General features: G+C 44.0%; 1 protein-coding gene across 1 annotated transcript in view; it reads right to left on the bottom strand.

Moving 5' to 3' along the window:
* Window positions 1-15,594, bottom strand: part of LOC104855535 (stimulated by retinoic acid gene 6 protein-like) — a 52,827-nt gene extending 37,233 nt beyond the window's left edge. Inside the window, exons 1-3 of the mRNA XM_010614417.1 lie at window positions 15,425-15,594; window positions 4,690-4,765; window positions 1,966-2,066 (exon numbers count right to left, since the gene is read on the bottom strand). Of these exons, the coding sequence (XP_010612719.1) occupies window positions 1,966-2,066; window positions 4,690-4,765; window positions 15,425-15,444 (197 nt within the window). The 5' untranslated portion in view covers window positions 15,445-15,594. The remainder of the gene's footprint in view (window positions 1-1,965; window positions 2,067-4,689; window positions 4,766-15,424) is intronic.
* Window positions 15,595-17,468: the final 1,874 nt, after the last annotated feature.

Here is a 17,468-nt window from a genome sequence, read left to right as displayed (position 1 = left end):
GAAAGCCAAGGTCACAGGGAAGCAGAGACCCTAAGCCAGATAGCAAAAAAGAACATAGCAAAATGGTGCTGGGGGGGCCCTGCTAACATGGTCAGCAGAAAGAGAAAAAATTAATCTCTCATAGATTCTCATTTCTAGAGAGCCAGTCCCCAAGAGGCCATCTTTGTTTCCATGAAATATTAGCAACTTAATTAAAGAAAATAATCTTTTTCCTTTCCTGTAAATAAGCTGGAGTGGATATGTATTTTTTTCTAACCAAGAGTATCTTATCTATCTCGGAGTAAATAATTACATTTGGGAAAAGAGAAAGCCTCTCCAATCCAAAAGACCCATTTGAACTTAGGGCCTTAGTGAGCACTCAGATGGCCAAAGATCAGGGCCTTGCAAGCAAAAAGTCCTGCTAGTCATAACCTCCTTCTCCCAGAAAGCTCAGCCACTGCCACTCAGCTGCCTACTCTTTGTTTCTCAGCACTATGTTCATGCCTTGTCTCGGCACACCTTCCTTTATGTCACCACATGCTTAGGAAACTATAAATTCAACTGGGGTGGGACCTAGTACAGGACTTTTGAAACAGTCTGTGCTCAGTGAAAGTTTGCAAGGTGTATTTTGTTGAATCAAATTCCAGTCAACACTAATTCATCCACACTAAGCACTATGTGAGACCCAGTTTCCCTACTCTAAAACAGAGATGGAAACCCCTACTTTCTGCTCATCGTAGAGCCATTGTAGACAGCCACTGAAGAACTGTAAAGTGTCATGTGCTCAAGCTGAGTTATTACTGGGTGAAGATGTTAGGCCAAAATTACTAAGAGAAGCAAGAATTGTGATGGGAAAGGGGCCAGCGAGCAAATCAAAAGTGTCATGATCAACTTAATTCAAAGAAGTTTAATGTAATTGCTACAGAGCTCCTACTACTTTTTAAGTCATGTACCAGTCCCTGCATACCAAATAGTCAGGCTAGTCTTAGGATCTTTATACAACAGCCTCATTATTTATTCTTTGCCTCTATCAATGTGGCTTGCACCAGACAATGTGCTAGGGGCCAACTGTCCCAGTGGGGAGTATCCAGAATGAGTCTGGCTGCTACTTAGGTCTGGTGCTTAGTATCCTTGAACATTGTGGCTGGACTTTCTTCAGTCCCGGCATCCTGGCTTCCTCTTCCTTCTCCAGAAGCAAAGACTGAGACCTCAGAATGTCCACAACTGGACCACGTTATGACACTATAGGAATCAGAGAAAATGTCAGACCAATCTAGGTTAAAACTCTTGTCATTTGTAGTATGGTGGCCTTGGGCAAGTCATTTACTTCTCTCTCTGGACCTAAGTTTTCTCATCCGCTATATAAGGATAAGAACCTACACTGTGCTGCACAGGCAAGAAGGCTTATGAAACTAATGTAAGTGAGGCAAATGGCTCAGGACTGGGGTCACAGATGTGCAATAAATAACTCTGCAATAGTGATGATGACAACAATAATGATGATGGTGATGATGATCATGGTGATAGGGTAATGAGGAAGATTAATTAGAACTCAAGGAAAAGAGTGATAAGGGATGCAGAGATTCTGAATGTCAGAGCTAGAAAGGGCCTGAAACTCCCCTGGTCCAGTGGGATTTGGTGCATGATTCATGGTACCATCCCAGCAAAGAAGCTCTCTGCCTTTAGTCATGGGAACTCCCTTCCGCCTGTTTCCTGAGTGTGGAAAGGCCTTTTTCACAGTGGCCTGAATCTCCATTAGAAGCTTCATTCATATCCAGGCAGCCCCCTGGGTACTGAGAGTTAAATGGCTTGGAAGCCCATTCTGCCTTCTCAGAGATTTGTCTGGGTTGAAGAAGGGATAGGCAGGGATGAGCATGGTTGGGGAGAAGTTGTGGGGACACTTTGGAGCAACCTGGCTTTCTGATTGGCATCGGCCCAAACCACAGGGTATCCCAAGTTGTAGCAACTGACCCTGACTCAACTCACATGATGATTCCAAAGTGGCTCCCCAGGAGGTAAGTGGTATCATCTTTCTCTCTACGGTGCTCTTGTCTTTGGAGGAAGGATAAGACCAAAATGATGAGAAACTGTAAGAAAAGATGAGCAAGTTAGTGGGCTGTTCGTCCTAAGCATAGTCTTGGTGTCCTCACAGAAAGACAATGTGTAGGTGAGAAGAACACTTGGTCCAAGACATCTCTAGTCCAGAATCATGAGCTGGCTACATACATGTGAGCTGCCAAAATGCTTTGCATTCAAGTTTCCTTTGTGTTGCCCTGATCAGACATAGGTTCAAATGGAACCTCTCCCACATTCTGCCCAGAAGGAACTCCTAGCTTCCCTGAACCTTGGTTTTTTTCATCTATTAAAAGACAGTAATGTCTATCAGACTGCAAATCCTTCTCTGCTGTGTTCCTGTGGATTCAGTCATGTTCTCATGTACTTGATACACTTTCCTTTGACCAGAAATTTATTGAGTTGTCTATACCTGCTGTCTCCATCTCCTGGCCTCTTACTAGCTCTTTAACCCCCTTACTTTGGTTTCTACCCCATCACTGCATTGAAACTGCTATGGCCAAGGTCACTACTGGCCATCTTGTTCCTCAATCCAATTATGCTTTAAACCCAAATCCAGCTTGGTCTCTCAGCAGCATGCCTCAGTGCTGATCACTTCCTTCTCTCAGCAACACTCTCCCCTCAGCTTCTGTCTACTACGCTTTCTGCTTTTCCTCCATTACTTTTCAGTCTCCTTTGCTAGATTCTTCCCCAACTCCTAGATTTAGAGTGCTCATGGCTCCATCCATTGGGCACTTTTCTTTGTACCTGGTCTTTTCCTCCTCGGTGCTCTCATCCATGTTCATGCTTTTAATGATCCTCAAGACACAGAAGACTCAAACCTGCATTTCTATCCTAGCCCTTGCCCATGGCTGTGAAACTGTGAGTCTACATAGTTGATATTTTTTTCTGGTATGTTGAAAACACTTCAAGTTCAGTATGTCTTAAATGAAGCTCACAATTTCCCTCCCTGTCCTATTCCTTCATCAACACCAAACCAGGATCACTTCTAATTTTCTATAACTAGTGAATGGCAGCTGCCACTCTCCTTCCAGCTGTGCAGAAACCTAGGACCATCCCCAGACTCTCCCTCTCCCTAACTATCCTGCCCAACCTCCTACTGTTTTCACTTCCCAGTATCTTGAGTTGACCACTGTCATCTAGGATGAGCTAAAGCTACCTCTCCCCAGGCATCTGAAACAGACTCTTAGTTGGTCTTCCAGCCCTTTGCATTACCCATCTCCAGCTTGATCTCCATGTTAAGCAAGAGCGAGCTTTTATATTTTTTTCCCATTAAGTTTACTGGTACATTGAAGTCAAATAATACAGTTACATGTATCATTGGGATCTTGTACCTTTACATGATGTATCTTGGTTCTTATATTTTCCCCATTCCCGTGCCCTCCCTTCACCCCCTTCACCCTTCCCTATTTACAAAGGCTTTGTTTCCATTTTTTCACATCTTTTCTTTTCCCTTCTTTCCTTTCTCCTACCCTTCCCACTTCCCTTTAGCCACTTTGTTCTTATTTTACACTATCAATCATACCATTTGACTTATTTATACTTTTAGTTTTTCACACCAGAGAAGCTATTCAGTATTTACTCAAGTGTGTCCTATTTATTTCACTTGAGAGTATAGCCTCCATGTGCATCCATTTAGCTATAAATGTCTCTAGCTTCTCATTCTTTATGGCTGAGTAGTACTCTATTTTATAGAAAAACCACATCTTTATCCAGTCTCCAGTTAAGAATGAGCTTTTAAAAACATATGTCTGATCACATCAATCCCACACTAAAAACACTTCAATTACTTTCCATTGTAACAAAAAGAAGACAAAATCCACTACAGAGTCCCACGGGGCTTTTCTTGGGCTGGACCTGCCTACCTTCCCAGACTTCCCATGTCAGCCGTCCTGGCTTTCTCGGTTCCCTGCACTCTCCATGCTTCCTCCTTCCATAGTTCTTTACTGCATCTTCTGGCAGACTGTGGCTCTATCTTTACTTCCTCAGAAAGGCTTTTTTTAATTCCCCTATAAATCAGAATCCCGATGAGAATCTTAAAAGATTTCTTCCACCTGTTTTTGGTGCACAATGTAAGAAAATTGAGCCAAAATTTAGGAATCCCAACTGGAGTCTCTCCCTAACATATTCAGGTACCTTTGGGCGCCTGTGTAGCACAGCTACTCAATTTCTCTCTCCTTCTATTATGGCTTGTACCTAGATGTCCCCCCTAAAATCACATGTGCTCATAGGTGGCGCTTTTTGGAGCTGGCTGGATCTAGGATATGTGATACTGGGATTAATGGTGTGTGGTACAAAATTAGTTCACTGTTTGGCTTAGCATAGTTCTGGGTATGGATAATGGTAAGGTCCATCCTAGGTGTGGGTGTTACCACCCAAAAAGCTTATAGCCTAGATGGGATAAAAAGGAAAGGGAGGCTTACTGCTTGCTGCCTCCTGCCTGCTCTGCCATGAACTGTTTCTCCTCTGCAGTGCCCTCCTGCCATGCTGCCCTGCCTTGGAGCCAGCTAACTATGGAATGAAACCTCTATAACCTGTGAGCTGAAATAAATCTTTCTTCCTTTAATTCATGGGTGTTTGGTATTTTTTCCCAGCAACAAGAAAAGTAACTAAGATACCTCCCCTCTATTTACTTACTGATGGGATGAGGGAATAATGGAGAAAGACCTCCATGTCCACTGAATGTGTACAGGTGACATTTAGCTGTCTGGTGCTGAAAAAAGGCAAAAAAACAGTCACATTTATATAATTAGCCACAGCTGGATAGGGTGACACACATTTGTAATCCCAGAACTCAGGAAGCTGAGACAGGAGGATTGCCATGACCAAGGCCAGCCTGGGCTACATAGTGGGTTCAAGAACAGCCTGAACTATATTGTGAGACCCTGTCTCAAAAAACAAGAAAACAAAATAAAAACAACATATAATCAACAGTGACTGCTAAATTAATTCTTTAGCCTTGAGCATTACTGTTAGGAGTTTGGCTTATTATTTATGATCTTTTTTAGCTTTGTTTTCTCAGAACCAGGGTTGCTCACCTACTGTATGACTTCTTCAAATGGATTAATCTTTTTCATTTCTTTTTCCAGCTCATTTATTTACCCAACAACTGGAACTAACTCCTTCATTTCTTTCTTTTTTTTATATTAGTACATGATTGCAGTACATGCGGTTTACAATCATCTTGGGGACTAAATACATATATAATATAGCTTCGTTCTTTTTTTTTTGAATCCCCTTCCCTCCCACCTCCCTCCCTCTTCTAAATATCCTTTTCTCATTTCTGTTCTTATTGATATTACTAATCTTATCTCTCACGTTTATGACACATAATGTTTATGTAATGTTTATATTCATTGAGGTTATTAGGTTCTTGTTCATGACATATCTTTATTCTACTTATTTTCTCTTCCTCACTGCTTCCCTTTTTCATTTCTTGATGACATAGTTAGAAGCATATTCAGATTCTACAGGCCCCAAAGCTTACATAATTTGGGTGCTCCCTTTAAATAAAACTACAAAAAAATATTCATTTTTCATAATTTAAGGAAAACATGTGATGTATGACTTAACTGGGGTCCCTCTCACCCTTCCAAAGCTTTGGAAAGGTCTTGTGTGAGTGAGGGGTACTGAAATTGAGGCCTCACTAGCTTCACGGGAAACCAGTTTGTGGACATGCCTTTCCACGGCCGGGTCAGGATGCACCAGCTGGGCTGCGGGGTTGGAGAGGCCATCAGGCTACACTCTGCAGACTTTGTCCACTCCAGTCCTGCTGTCTGTGGGACAGGGCTGGAGAGGTCCCGTGTCTGAAACACATGGCAGTAGTTTCACTGCTTCTTTTTGAAAGAGATCCTCTCCTTTCTGGGGCTCCCACGCACTTTGTTTTCCCTGTTCTTGCTTCCATGACATCACCACAGCCCACTCTATCACACCTCCAGATCTTTGCACATGCTGTCCCTGATACTCACAGCATCCATCTAGCCATCTCCAGGGCTTTCTTCCCTGGCCACTGACCACTGTTCTCTCAGAAGCATGAAGGAAGCACTCTTCTAAGCAGTCCAGGAGCATTACACGCTTCCCTGTAATTCTTTAAAATGCCAATACCCCATGGTTAAGTCTAACCCTCAATCTGGAACATCCAATCAGTGGTGGGGTAAAGGTGGGTAAGACTCAAGCTGTTAGGAATGTAATAGGACTATAAAGTCTGCTCTCAGGAAAGTAAACTAAACCCTTAATCAATATAATTCATCCCATATAAAATAAGTGGAAAGAGGGAAGGAAGGATGGAAGGAAGGAAAGAAGGAAGGCCAGCCATAGCCACACTGAAAGCAAGAAGGGGATCTATCAAGGCCACAAACTAATGAAAATCCTGAACAATGGGGATTGACTGAAACTATATCAAAGACAAAAAGTACCAGCCAACACAACCACAGGTTGTTGGGTCATGCAGAAAGTATTCCATGCCTTTGTATAAGAAGCAAAAAGTGACACCAGAATAGACCACGTAGAATGATAAACTGGGGTCTTACAAAGACAGCAATAAGATAGGATGCTTTGCCCAAGCCCTGTTACCTCGGCTTACTGTCCAGGGGCAATGGGGTTTATGTCTTCAGGGAGTAGAATACATGGTTCACACAGAGAAAGGCAGTCTCCTAGATTGTAGGTAGCACCTGGTAGGAATCAGGAGATTGGGCATCCAGGAGCCAGCTGCTGAAGTACCTTACATCATTTTTAACCAGAAATAGGGTCAGACTAAACTTGCTTTTTAACAATGTAATAAACAAAGGAGATTTCCTATACCAGTATACATAAACACATCTAATTCTTTTTGATGGATGACACTGCTGAGCAGATTCTCTGTGGGGCCAATCTCCTCCCTGAAGAGACTGAGCTGGGAGGTAGTCTTTTAGCAACAAGTGAGCTCAGAAAAGACCCATAGGAAACTCCCTAAGTAAAGGGTCTGGAGGCACCAAATCTAGCCCCCTTATTAACCTCCAACTCCAGCAGCCACTGTAGTAAACAGATGGCACATATGAAAGAGTCAACCCAAGTGAAAAGGCCACTAAGACCCATGTCCCACAATGCTTCCTGCTCGGGTCAGGGCTGCTTGGGCGGATGTGCTGAAGCTAAAGGGCAGTGGCCCAGCCATTCCTCTAACTGTAGAAGAGCTTCTGGACACTGAAGAGTGGCTGGAAAATGCTTTTGTGATGTACTGTTAAGCAAAAAAAATTCAAAATAAAAGATTATGAAATGAATTGTGAAGAGTGGCCATCTCTGGATGGAACTGGAGGCCATTCTAGTTTCTTTTTCTTTATGTTTTTCTGAGTTTTCCAGGAATGGTACAACAGAGATGTAGTACTTGACAGCTGCATTATCTATCCTGTGAACGTAAAGCAGCATCTGACACAAAGTAGGTGATAATAAACAGGAGTGAATTAATAGGTTGCTTTTGCAACCAAGAGAAGACTGCATGTTGTCTGAAAGCAATAGAACACACTGTTTTGAAAGGAAGACATCCATGAAATCCGCATTAAATGAAACTATTCAAAGTTTGTTCTATGATAGGGCAAAACTGACAAATCTATCATTAAGGTAAAAGCAATTGAATATGAGAGCTCTGTTGGCCAATCTGAGTATTAACATGTATACCTAGAGCACAGTCATCTTTACTCCCCTCACTTCTCCAACATGCCAGACTATCTGCCAATGGTATGGGGGGGAGCCCCCCACAGCCCTCCTACTTCCTTTAGTCCTAAATTGATCAATGTATGGTAATAAGTATATGAGATTATATTCCATTGACTGACATAACTTTATTGTGTGTCACTATGTCTTAGGCACTCTTTATTATCTAATGTAATCTTTATAAAAACTTTGAGATAGGTTTATTAGCTGCTTTTCAAAATGAGGAACTGAAGCCAGGAAAATTCTGATACCTTGCCAAAGAGAAGGGAAGGTTGCAGCCAGGGTCTCCTGCAGTCACCCTCCTGTGCACTCAGCTGCAGGCTTATCTGTCTGCTCTGTTCCTAGCTTCTAGACTTCCCTGGCCTTTGGACTGTTGCTGTCACTGATCCTGAGTCTCTCTCAGCACCTGACACAGAGAGGCTCAGGGGAGGTTTGTTAAATCCCATGGAAATCTAAACCAGGAAGCTTCAGCCCAGAAAGGAACAGGGATCGGGGAATGTTATGCAGCGGGTACTATTCCAGGTCCTATTCAGTGATCTCAGTGAGCAGAGTGGAATGGATCCTGCTGGCCAAGCGAGAAGGTTAGAAGAGGAGAAAGAGGTGCAGACTGAGTGTGAGTGTGTGTGTGTACATCCATGTGGTGCCTCTGGCGGCACAGCAGCCTGTGTTGGGAAGCCTGCTTCTGTGAGATCCCAGGAATCTGCAGATCCCTACCTTGGAGCTCTGAGGTAGACACGGCAATGTGCTGAGAAAAATCAGCTAAGCCTATCAGGAATTTGCAGCAACACAACTGCCAAAAACTGAATTATATAAACTTGTAATTAAATGAGTTATATCAATGAAAAAAGAGGGCCGGGGATTTAGTTCAGTGGTTCTGCTGCCTGCCTCACAAGTGCAAGGACCAGAGTTTGATCCCTGGTACCAAAAAAACATAACAAAACAAATAAAGACTCAAAACTCATCCCTTCCTCATTGTTTGACCACCTTGTACTATTTATTATCTATGTTTCCACCGCCTGTGTCTGTCTAGAGGGTGGAAACACTGTTGGTGACCTAAGTCACTGAAGGACTAATTACACCCCAAAAATCTGTAATCATTACAAATCAGGGTGCAGTTTATTGTTTTGTAGATTGTCTACTCGGTACATAGAAAATGTTAATAATGCAGATTTTAAAACATGCTGTTTGTACCCATTACATTGTAAACAACAAGAAAAAAAACCCTGAAGAAATATTGCAGGATTCAAAATGTTTGTCCCATTCAGCAAAAAAAAGTTTTGATCAACTGATGAACAAGTGAAATTCTATCATCTTACTTTGTTGCTTCACATTTGTCTTACTCATTAATGTAAACACAAACCTCAAACAACATTTGTGTTGAAACTATGCTCATTGATCAGGTGCAATTGCCGGCTGGCTATAGAAACAAGGGCTCAGCAAAAATCAATGAAAGCATTCTGTGGGAATTAATTGGCTACATGGAATTTGTAATAAAGAACAGTATATATTTTATTATTATTTTGTGTGATATCTGTTATAGGAACACAGCTTACAACAAATTTATGAATAAGTCTGTGCCCTTTTTCCCCACTGGGAGCGAGTTGTTAGACTTTTCCCAGCATGCCACTGGCAGATGTGGTCCTGGCCTTGGACATGGCTTGGAAGAAGGAGAATGTTTCAGTTTGGAGCACAGAGGTAAATATTAACTATACTTTAGGGGACAGTGGAGTTTAGCATGCAGAACCTAGGAAGAAGCCAGTGCTTATCCTCCCCTCTGCACTGCAGTCTTCTCCCTACTCTGTAAAAGGGGTAGAATGGGCCAGATGGGTGTTTCTCAAATTTTTGACAAGTCACATTGCACATGATACACAGTTATAACTATGACTTGTTTCTGATGACTTTGCTAGGGTCATCCATTCCTGAAGGCCTCAAGCAGACGACACATTCGGCAAGTATGTCTTTGTGCTGCTGGTCCCTAGTCCCAGGATCTTGCTCAGATGTGCACATGGACAGTGAGGTCATCTGGAAAGCACAGCTCAGACCTTATGTTCTCTCCCCTCCTGGGGCTGGGCCCACAGCCTCCTGACTCCTATGTAGCCAGAGCTACATAGCTAGTTCAAGGCAAGCATGAACTGTATAGCAAGGCCCTACCTCAATAAGTAAATAAATAAACAAACCAAAAGCATGTTTTAGTTAACTTTGAACTTCAACCTTCCCTCACCCTATCCTAGGCTTCTGACTTGAGACAGAGTGCATCACAAGTCTGACCATGTACTTGTTGAACAAACAAGGGAGAGAAGCAGGGAAGGGAAGGAGAGAAAGAAAGGGAGGAAGAAAGAAGGAAGGAGGGAAGGAAGGAAGGAAGGAAGGGAGGAAGGGAGGAAGGGAGGAAGGAAGGAAGGGAGAGAAGCACGACACTGTGTGCCCTGGGCACACATGTGGCTGAGTCACACCCTGTCCACCCAGATGTAAAGCCTCTCATCCACTCCTGCTCATAAAGTCTCGGAAACTCCAGGTTCTAGAATCTAATCCCATGTAATCGTAGAATGCCTGATACTCTCTCCAGCCACCTCCCATTGGGGGGTGGCCAGGAAGTCCCATTTGGACCCTTTCTACCTCCCAAAGCAGACTCTTCCTGCCACGGAGACCTCGGGGCCCAGTGGGAAGGGGCTGGCTATGGAGCTAGGCCGGGCTGAGGCTAGGTCACCATGCAGTGCCGTGTGACCTCAGTGGGACTTACCCTTCTTTGTGTGAAAAGGGATCTGTTGATTCCGAGTCAACACAGTAAGAGTCAAGCGCCCATACTCCTGTCCCAAGTGGGAAGAGCCAGGCTTCTCTTCCCCACTGCTTCCCTGCTTTTGGACAGCTCTGACTAATGCAGTGACTTTCCTTTTTCAGAGACAAAAGGGCTGCTCAGACCCCAGACTATCTGCTGTTCAGTCCATAGGGTACTTGGAGCCCTTCTGCAGGCTATGTGGCAACCAGCCCTGCCCCTCCTCCCCTGTCACTCTCCAGTCTCCACCCAGTGTGTGTCATAGTCAGCAGGGCTGGGATATCAACAGCTCCCCTGCTGTGGGACCCTGATCACACTGTGGATTGCTGTCACTTATCTGGTTAACCCGTTGCCATAGCAGCTACCCACACTTGGCCCCATGACCAGCCTCACACTTCTCTGCTGTGGGAAGAGTGGCCCGGAGCAGATACCTTTGCCTAGAATGGGACAGGGGCCATCCAGAGCCACCAGACTCCTCTGATGAAGAGATTGGGCCTGGAAAACTGTACTGAATCCATCCTAGCCCTGCAGCTAAGTGCTGTGACTCTTTAAGCTCAGGGGACCTTGAGAGACTGCATGGCACACGGCCCATGTCACAGCAGCCAGCCCATGGAACTGTCTTTTCATGGGTCTGTGTTGCTCACTGGAAGAGGAGCTCCCTGAGGCTGGGAACCTTTTCTTTCTCTCTAGCTCCCAGCCCAGGCCTTACCTAGCAACAGCAGGGGCTCAATGCTGCTTCCTGAACTGATGGATAAATGGTCAATGTCCCTCTGGGCCTTGCCATGTGCTGTTTGCAGGGTTGTGTGCTTATCAACTAATATCATGCGTACAACCACCATGCAAGAGAAGTGTTGTTCATCACCCAACTCTATAGGTGAGAAAACCAAGGTACCAAAAGATAAAAACTTGTCCAAGCTGCTACAGTTAGCAAGTGAGAGAAACCAGGCATTGAACTCTGACAACCTACACAGTTATTCAGTTATACTCTTCAATTTCCAGCTCCTATGGCAGGGGTAGCCTGAGATCTCTCATAACAAAGATGAGAGAATGGCAACACCCATTAGGGTTTGAGAGGAAACTTGTGCCAGGCTACCTGGACACAGCTACAAGAGTCCCATGGGAGGAACAAATGCTTTTTTAAACAACAAAATCCATGAGGAAATGATGGTGGGGCAAGTGAGGGGTGGGGTATCATGAAACGAGATTGGTTACCTATTGACAATTGTTCAGCTATAGATATGTGAGGTTCTCTCCGCCACCCTCTCTTCCTTTGTATGTGTTTACGCTTTTCTGTAATGAAAAATTTTAGTTTTCTAAATAAAATAAAATGAAGCCCACATAAACCACCACCTTGCCGACTATCTTGTCTCTTTCATTCCCAGCTCCCTCCTTCCCCTTCAGGTCTGCCTCTGAGAGTCCTCCAGACAGGTTTATGTGACTGTCCCTCTCTTCTTGACTTATTTTGTCTTTGTGTCTGCTATTTTCTCTAACTCTCTGGGAATCAGAAAAAAGACTGTACTGACAGGCACACATATACATCCTGGTTTTGTTCCATTTTGTGTCATTTTTCTCCCAAGACCACTCTCTCTGTTCTCTTCTCCTTCCTTTGACCTCTCCATTCATCCTGAACTCATGTACAGTTGGGCATGGTCAGCTCCTGGCTTGTGCCCTCCATTAGAGGATGTGTATGCAGTGTCTTCACACAAGTCTGAGTTCAGAGAATGCTACTATTAAAAAAATTGATGCTAGAAAAAGACAAAAGTACATTTTTCTACTCCCTACCTGTTATAATTTGAGTCTTAAATGCCCCCCCAATCTCCTGTGTTCAGATTTGGTCTCCATTTGATGGCATTATTGGAAGGTGGAGCCTGGTTGAAAGAAGTAGGTCGTTGGGAAGTGCCTTGAAGAGTATGTTGGCTCTTTGACCACTTTGTTTCTTGGCCGTCATGAGGTGAGCAACTGTCCTCCACTACACTTCTGCTGTGGTGTTCTACCTTGTCACGAGCCAAAGGCAGCTACTTCAGGGTGAAAGCCAGCCACAATAAATCTTTCCTCCTTTTGAACTAATTTCCTCAGGCATTTTAACATACTATTATTCTTAACTGGCCAATAAAGCAACTCTCCCTCATTTCTTTGCACTGAATAAAAAATAACAGTAATAACAGGTATTATTTATTGAGTGTTTGCCGTGTACCATGTGAGTTATTATCTCACTTAACCCTTTCGCAACCTATGGAGCATTATTCCCACTTCACAGAAAATAAAACTGAGGTTTTAGAGAGGTTAAGTCAAAGCCCAAAGTTGCTCAGCTGAGTGGCAGAGCTGGAATTGAAATACTTCTTATATTTTCTAAACAGGAAACATCCAGGAACTAAAAGCACATTAGGATATTGATAAAGGTTTCACATCTAGGGGCCTCAGAGGGGACAGCGAACCTGTACTCTTGGCTAGTAGAAAAATCTGAACACGCTCAGGCCTGTGTCTTGAGAAGAGGGCTCCAAAAAGCTGTAGCATATCCCAGGAGACAACTGTGATGGGGAGAGTCCTGAGGGACAGATGAAGGCTGGCTTTATAATAATGCCACTGGCTCAGACAGAGGGCACAATTGGCACAGGGGTGGACCGGGTTCTCTGGGCCCAGACACAGGGCCCACTGCCTGTTTCCTGGGTGTCTGTTGCTAGGTGTCCCATAGGCTCCCCAGTCCACCTGCCCCAACTGAACACCTCCCCACCTGGTCCTCCTCTGGAGTCCTCATCTCAGCAAAGGTTACCCCCCACATGCTTACTAGCCCACATCAGACACCCAGTAGCACCCCTCTTCTTCCTCTCCAATCCCTGCTGTATCCAGTCAGGTCTGCCCATGCCCACAGCCACTGCCTTAGTCTTAGCCGCTAATCTTCATCGAGACCCTTACAGTAGCCTCCTGTCCCATCTCCTACCTCCACCCCATTTCCCACTCAGCAGTCCAAAGGGATCTTCGTGAAACTCCACACTGACCACACTGGTCCGCTCTTGCCTCAGCCTGTCCCTTTCTCTCCCAGCCATGGAGCACCCCCTGGAGAGAAAGTGACCAGGTCTCTCAGACTCTCCAGTTCCATTTTTCCACCACCTCTGGCTGACTCCATGCCCTCTGTCCACCTGTCCTACAAGGTCCCTTCTGGTCTGGTCTTTTCCATCTGCTTCCCTCTTTCCTGTGCCTGGGTCTCCATGTATCTTTGTAAAGTGACATTTATCATGCCTGGCTATGGTTTTTATGGCTCCCTCTAATTTTTATTCTCTACTGTATCCCTTGATGTACTAAACAGATGCTATGACACCAGGAGGCAGTGATCCTACCATGTTTCCCAGAAAATAAGCCCTAACTAGAGATAAATATGCCAGCCCCAGTCAACCTGTCCTCACCTTTATTATCACTGTGGAGTAGCCAACAGGCAAGAGAGTGGTGAGGTATAATATTTGCATGATACTGGCCATCACCATGGTAACAACCAGCTATTAATTACAGCTGAGTTTAATTTCTAGTTAGGTCTTATTTTCAAGGAAACACAGTTTTTCTTGTTATATCCTGGAATCACCTTTTCAGTTCTTCATCACAAACATTTACAGGTTAGAGTAAGAATTCTTAATTACTGTCATCTGGGCAGGACTTTACAGATCTACAGTTCTTTCCCATTCTTGTTCTCGTGTGGTCTTCACGAAGCTGTGGGTTAATCTCATCTCTGTTAGAATGGTTATTTTCAGAAAGAGAACATAAAACAGGAGTTAGTGAAGATGCAGAGAAAAGGGAATTCTTACATGCTGTTGGTAAGGATGGAAATTAGTGCAATCATTTTTTAAAACAATATGAAGGTTCCTCAAAAATTAAAAAAAGCACTACCAGGCTGGAGTAGCTCAGTGGTGCCTCACCTGCCTGGCAAGCACAAGGTCCTGAGTTTAGTACCTGGCAGTGAAAAAAAAAATAGCACTACCATAAGAACCAACTATCCCACTACTGGGTACATAATCAAAATAAATGAAATTGGTATATCAAAAGATCCCATGTTTATTGCAATGCTAATTCCAATAGCAAAGATATGAGATCAAGCTAAAGATCCAAACAATGGGTAAATGGGTAAAGGATGGAATACTGTTCAGCCTTAAAAAGGAAATCCTGTCACTTGAGAAAATGTGGATACACCTGAAAGGAATCACGTCTAAGTGAAATTAGCCAAACACAGAAAGACAAATACTGTACAATGTGAACTCACTCGTGTGTAGAATTTAAAAGGGACTGATCTCATAGAAGTACAAAGTAGAACAGAAGGGAGGAGGGCGAAGGTGGAAAGGGGTTGATCGGGGGTACAAAGTTATAGTTAGATAGGAGGAATCAGTTCTGTGTTCCATTGTACAGAAGGGTGACTATGGCTAACAATAAGGTACTATATATTTCAAAACAGCTAGAAGAGGGTTCTTTTATTGTCCTCCCCATGAAGAAATGATAAATGTAGGAGGTGATGGATATGCTAATTTGATCAATGAGCAATGTATACATGAATTAAACATCATATTGTACCCCATAAATATATACAATTAGACAATTAGAAAGCATCACTTAAAAAGTAAAGCTGTGAGTCAGGTAAAACAGAAGTCATTACACACAATTAACAGATGAAGAAACTGAGGCCAGAAACTGCAGAACCAGGATTCAAACTAAAGATCTTCTAACTGAACATGGGCTCTGCTCACTCCACTCTATAACTTTGAACTGAAGAGGAAAGGAAGTCTATTCACTGACCCCGGAACCCACCCATGATTCTTTCCTCCACGCCACTGCTCTTCTCCCAGTTTCTATTAGTCATCAACATCACAGGAGACACTTGCCTGGAGCAGGCCCTGTCCCGGATGATGAGTCCCAGCCCAGCCCCCAAACACACACCTTGCATTTGTGACAAACATCTTGCTGAAGAGCACAGCCCACAGGCCTGGTGGGCACAGCTCTGGCAGATGAAGCTCCTCTGGATTGTTCTTTGGGCTCCTGAGGCTCTTGGTTATGATGGCTTCTGTTGAGCTGGTCTTCTATCTAGTTCTGTCTGTGGTGCCCCAAAACTGAGAAAACAAGCAAACATCCGGTCAAATATTTACCTGAGAAATGAAAGAAGGCAGGCAGCCCTCTTCCTTGCTTCACAACTTGGCTGGTTCTGCTCTTTCTCTTCTGCTTATGCTGCAAAACCACAAACGTCTCTCCTTATGCTTCTCCCCCGACCCTTGCTGCTGACCTTTTTAGTCCCTGCTTGTGGCACTGGCTCCTGAGCTCTCGGAGCTTTGCCTGGAAGCTGTGCCCCTTTGACTAGCTGTAAAAATTATGACAGTCAATAAACTAGGACTCTGCTTCAAGGCAATAAACCAAGACCTCTGGCTTATGGTCTCCTTGGATATTAGGTGGCCCATTGCTGGAGGAAGGGGTTGGAGACAAGTTCAAAACTAAACCCACCCTCATGGCAGAGTGGACTAGTTGCTTCCAAGTATTCATCTTCTCAGAGGAAAGCAAGGCTGTTGCTGGGTAGGGTCTTTCCAGCCAGGGCCATTCTCTGGCCACCCTGGCATCTAGAAACAAACGTAAGACAAGGTATCCCTGGGGAATACGAGTGGAAGTGATGGGTCGACATAGTTAAGACGCAAGGGTGTCTTTGCTACTTTCTTCTCTCCCATCTGCTGGTTGGACTCCAAGTCTCTACAGGAAGCCAATTATAAGAGTTAAGGAGCCTTGGGCTGGGGATGGAGCTCAGTGGCTTTGTACGGATATTTTCAATTCTTGGATGATCAGTGCAGTTTTCTCAGAATTCCACAATTATTTTCTGCCTACTACAAAGAAAGAGTCATTATTAAATTGTCTCTGGCCACCCAGGGAAACTGGGAAGCAGTCACACTGAAATAAAGACAAGTGATGCTCACAGATGCTCACGTGGAAAATTTTATCCACAGCAATAAGGACCCATTTCGGAGGGGTTGGCCTGCCCTATGCACAGCCCCTTTGAACCTGGTGGCAGCTCTATGGGGTGGATTTCTTTCCCCTCTGTCAGGTTTTCTTTCCCCTCTCAGTTTTCTCAGTGTTGAATCCTACATAGAACTTGACATGCATTTCTACAACATTTCAACATTTGATTTCTCTCCACAGTGCCAACCTATGCAAGCCTCTTTGAATATCACTTCATCTATCCAATGCACATTAGTTCCTTTCTGGTCATGGAGAATTGGAAGACTGTTTCTGAGTTCATCCAGGTTATTACTGAAAACACTCAACAGAGCAGAGCTCCATGGTACTCCACTGGGACCTCTTGCCAGGAGCTATGGAGGATGCTGCAGGTTAGCAGAGTGTGAGGAGAGGTGATGGATACACCAGAACCCAGTTTAGGAAGAGTTACTATACATTTCTACAGACACAACTTTTAGTATTTATACATCTTTTTATGAAAAACGAAACATTTCATAACAACACAGCAAGAGAATAACAACAGTTAATATACTGTGTATTGTTATCTGCAAAGTGAGTTACTGTATTTGACCCCCACACTTAGGGAGGTTCAGAGTTTGACAGTGCCACGGCAGGAAACTGAAGAGTGTGTCACAATGGTTGTGCTTGTCTCCTGGGTGTTAGGACCTTATCTCAGGACAGCTTCTATTTAGTCTATGGAGATGTGGCTTAATTATTAAATTCAGAAGCAAAAGCACTCAGAGGTCTGGAATATCTGGTACAACTTCTCTAATTAATACTAATGGCTTTCTGGGGTGGGAAAGATAAATGACTAGGGACTATTTTACTGTCTTTGAAAGGAACGAAGCTAATTTCTGTTCTGATCCTTCTCTGCCCATAAACAGGCCTCCCTCCCACCTCCCCCTGCTAGTAGAATGAAGCAAACTGCAAACTGGGAGGTCAGTGACCTTTGCGACCTGGCCCCAAACTATCTTTCTAATCTATTTGA

The sequence above is a fragment of the Fukomys damarensis genome, unplaced genomic scaffold (genome assembly GCF_012274545.1).
Source record: "Fukomys damarensis isolate Sample0158 unplaced genomic scaffold, DMR_v1.0_HiC HiC_scaffold_36, whole genome shotgun sequence".
Lineage (NCBI taxonomy): Eukaryota > Metazoa > Chordata > Mammalia > Rodentia > Bathyergidae > Fukomys > Fukomys damarensis.
The sequence above is the reverse complement of the archived record's forward strand: the minus strand, read 5'-3'. Positions and strand labels throughout refer to the sequence as shown.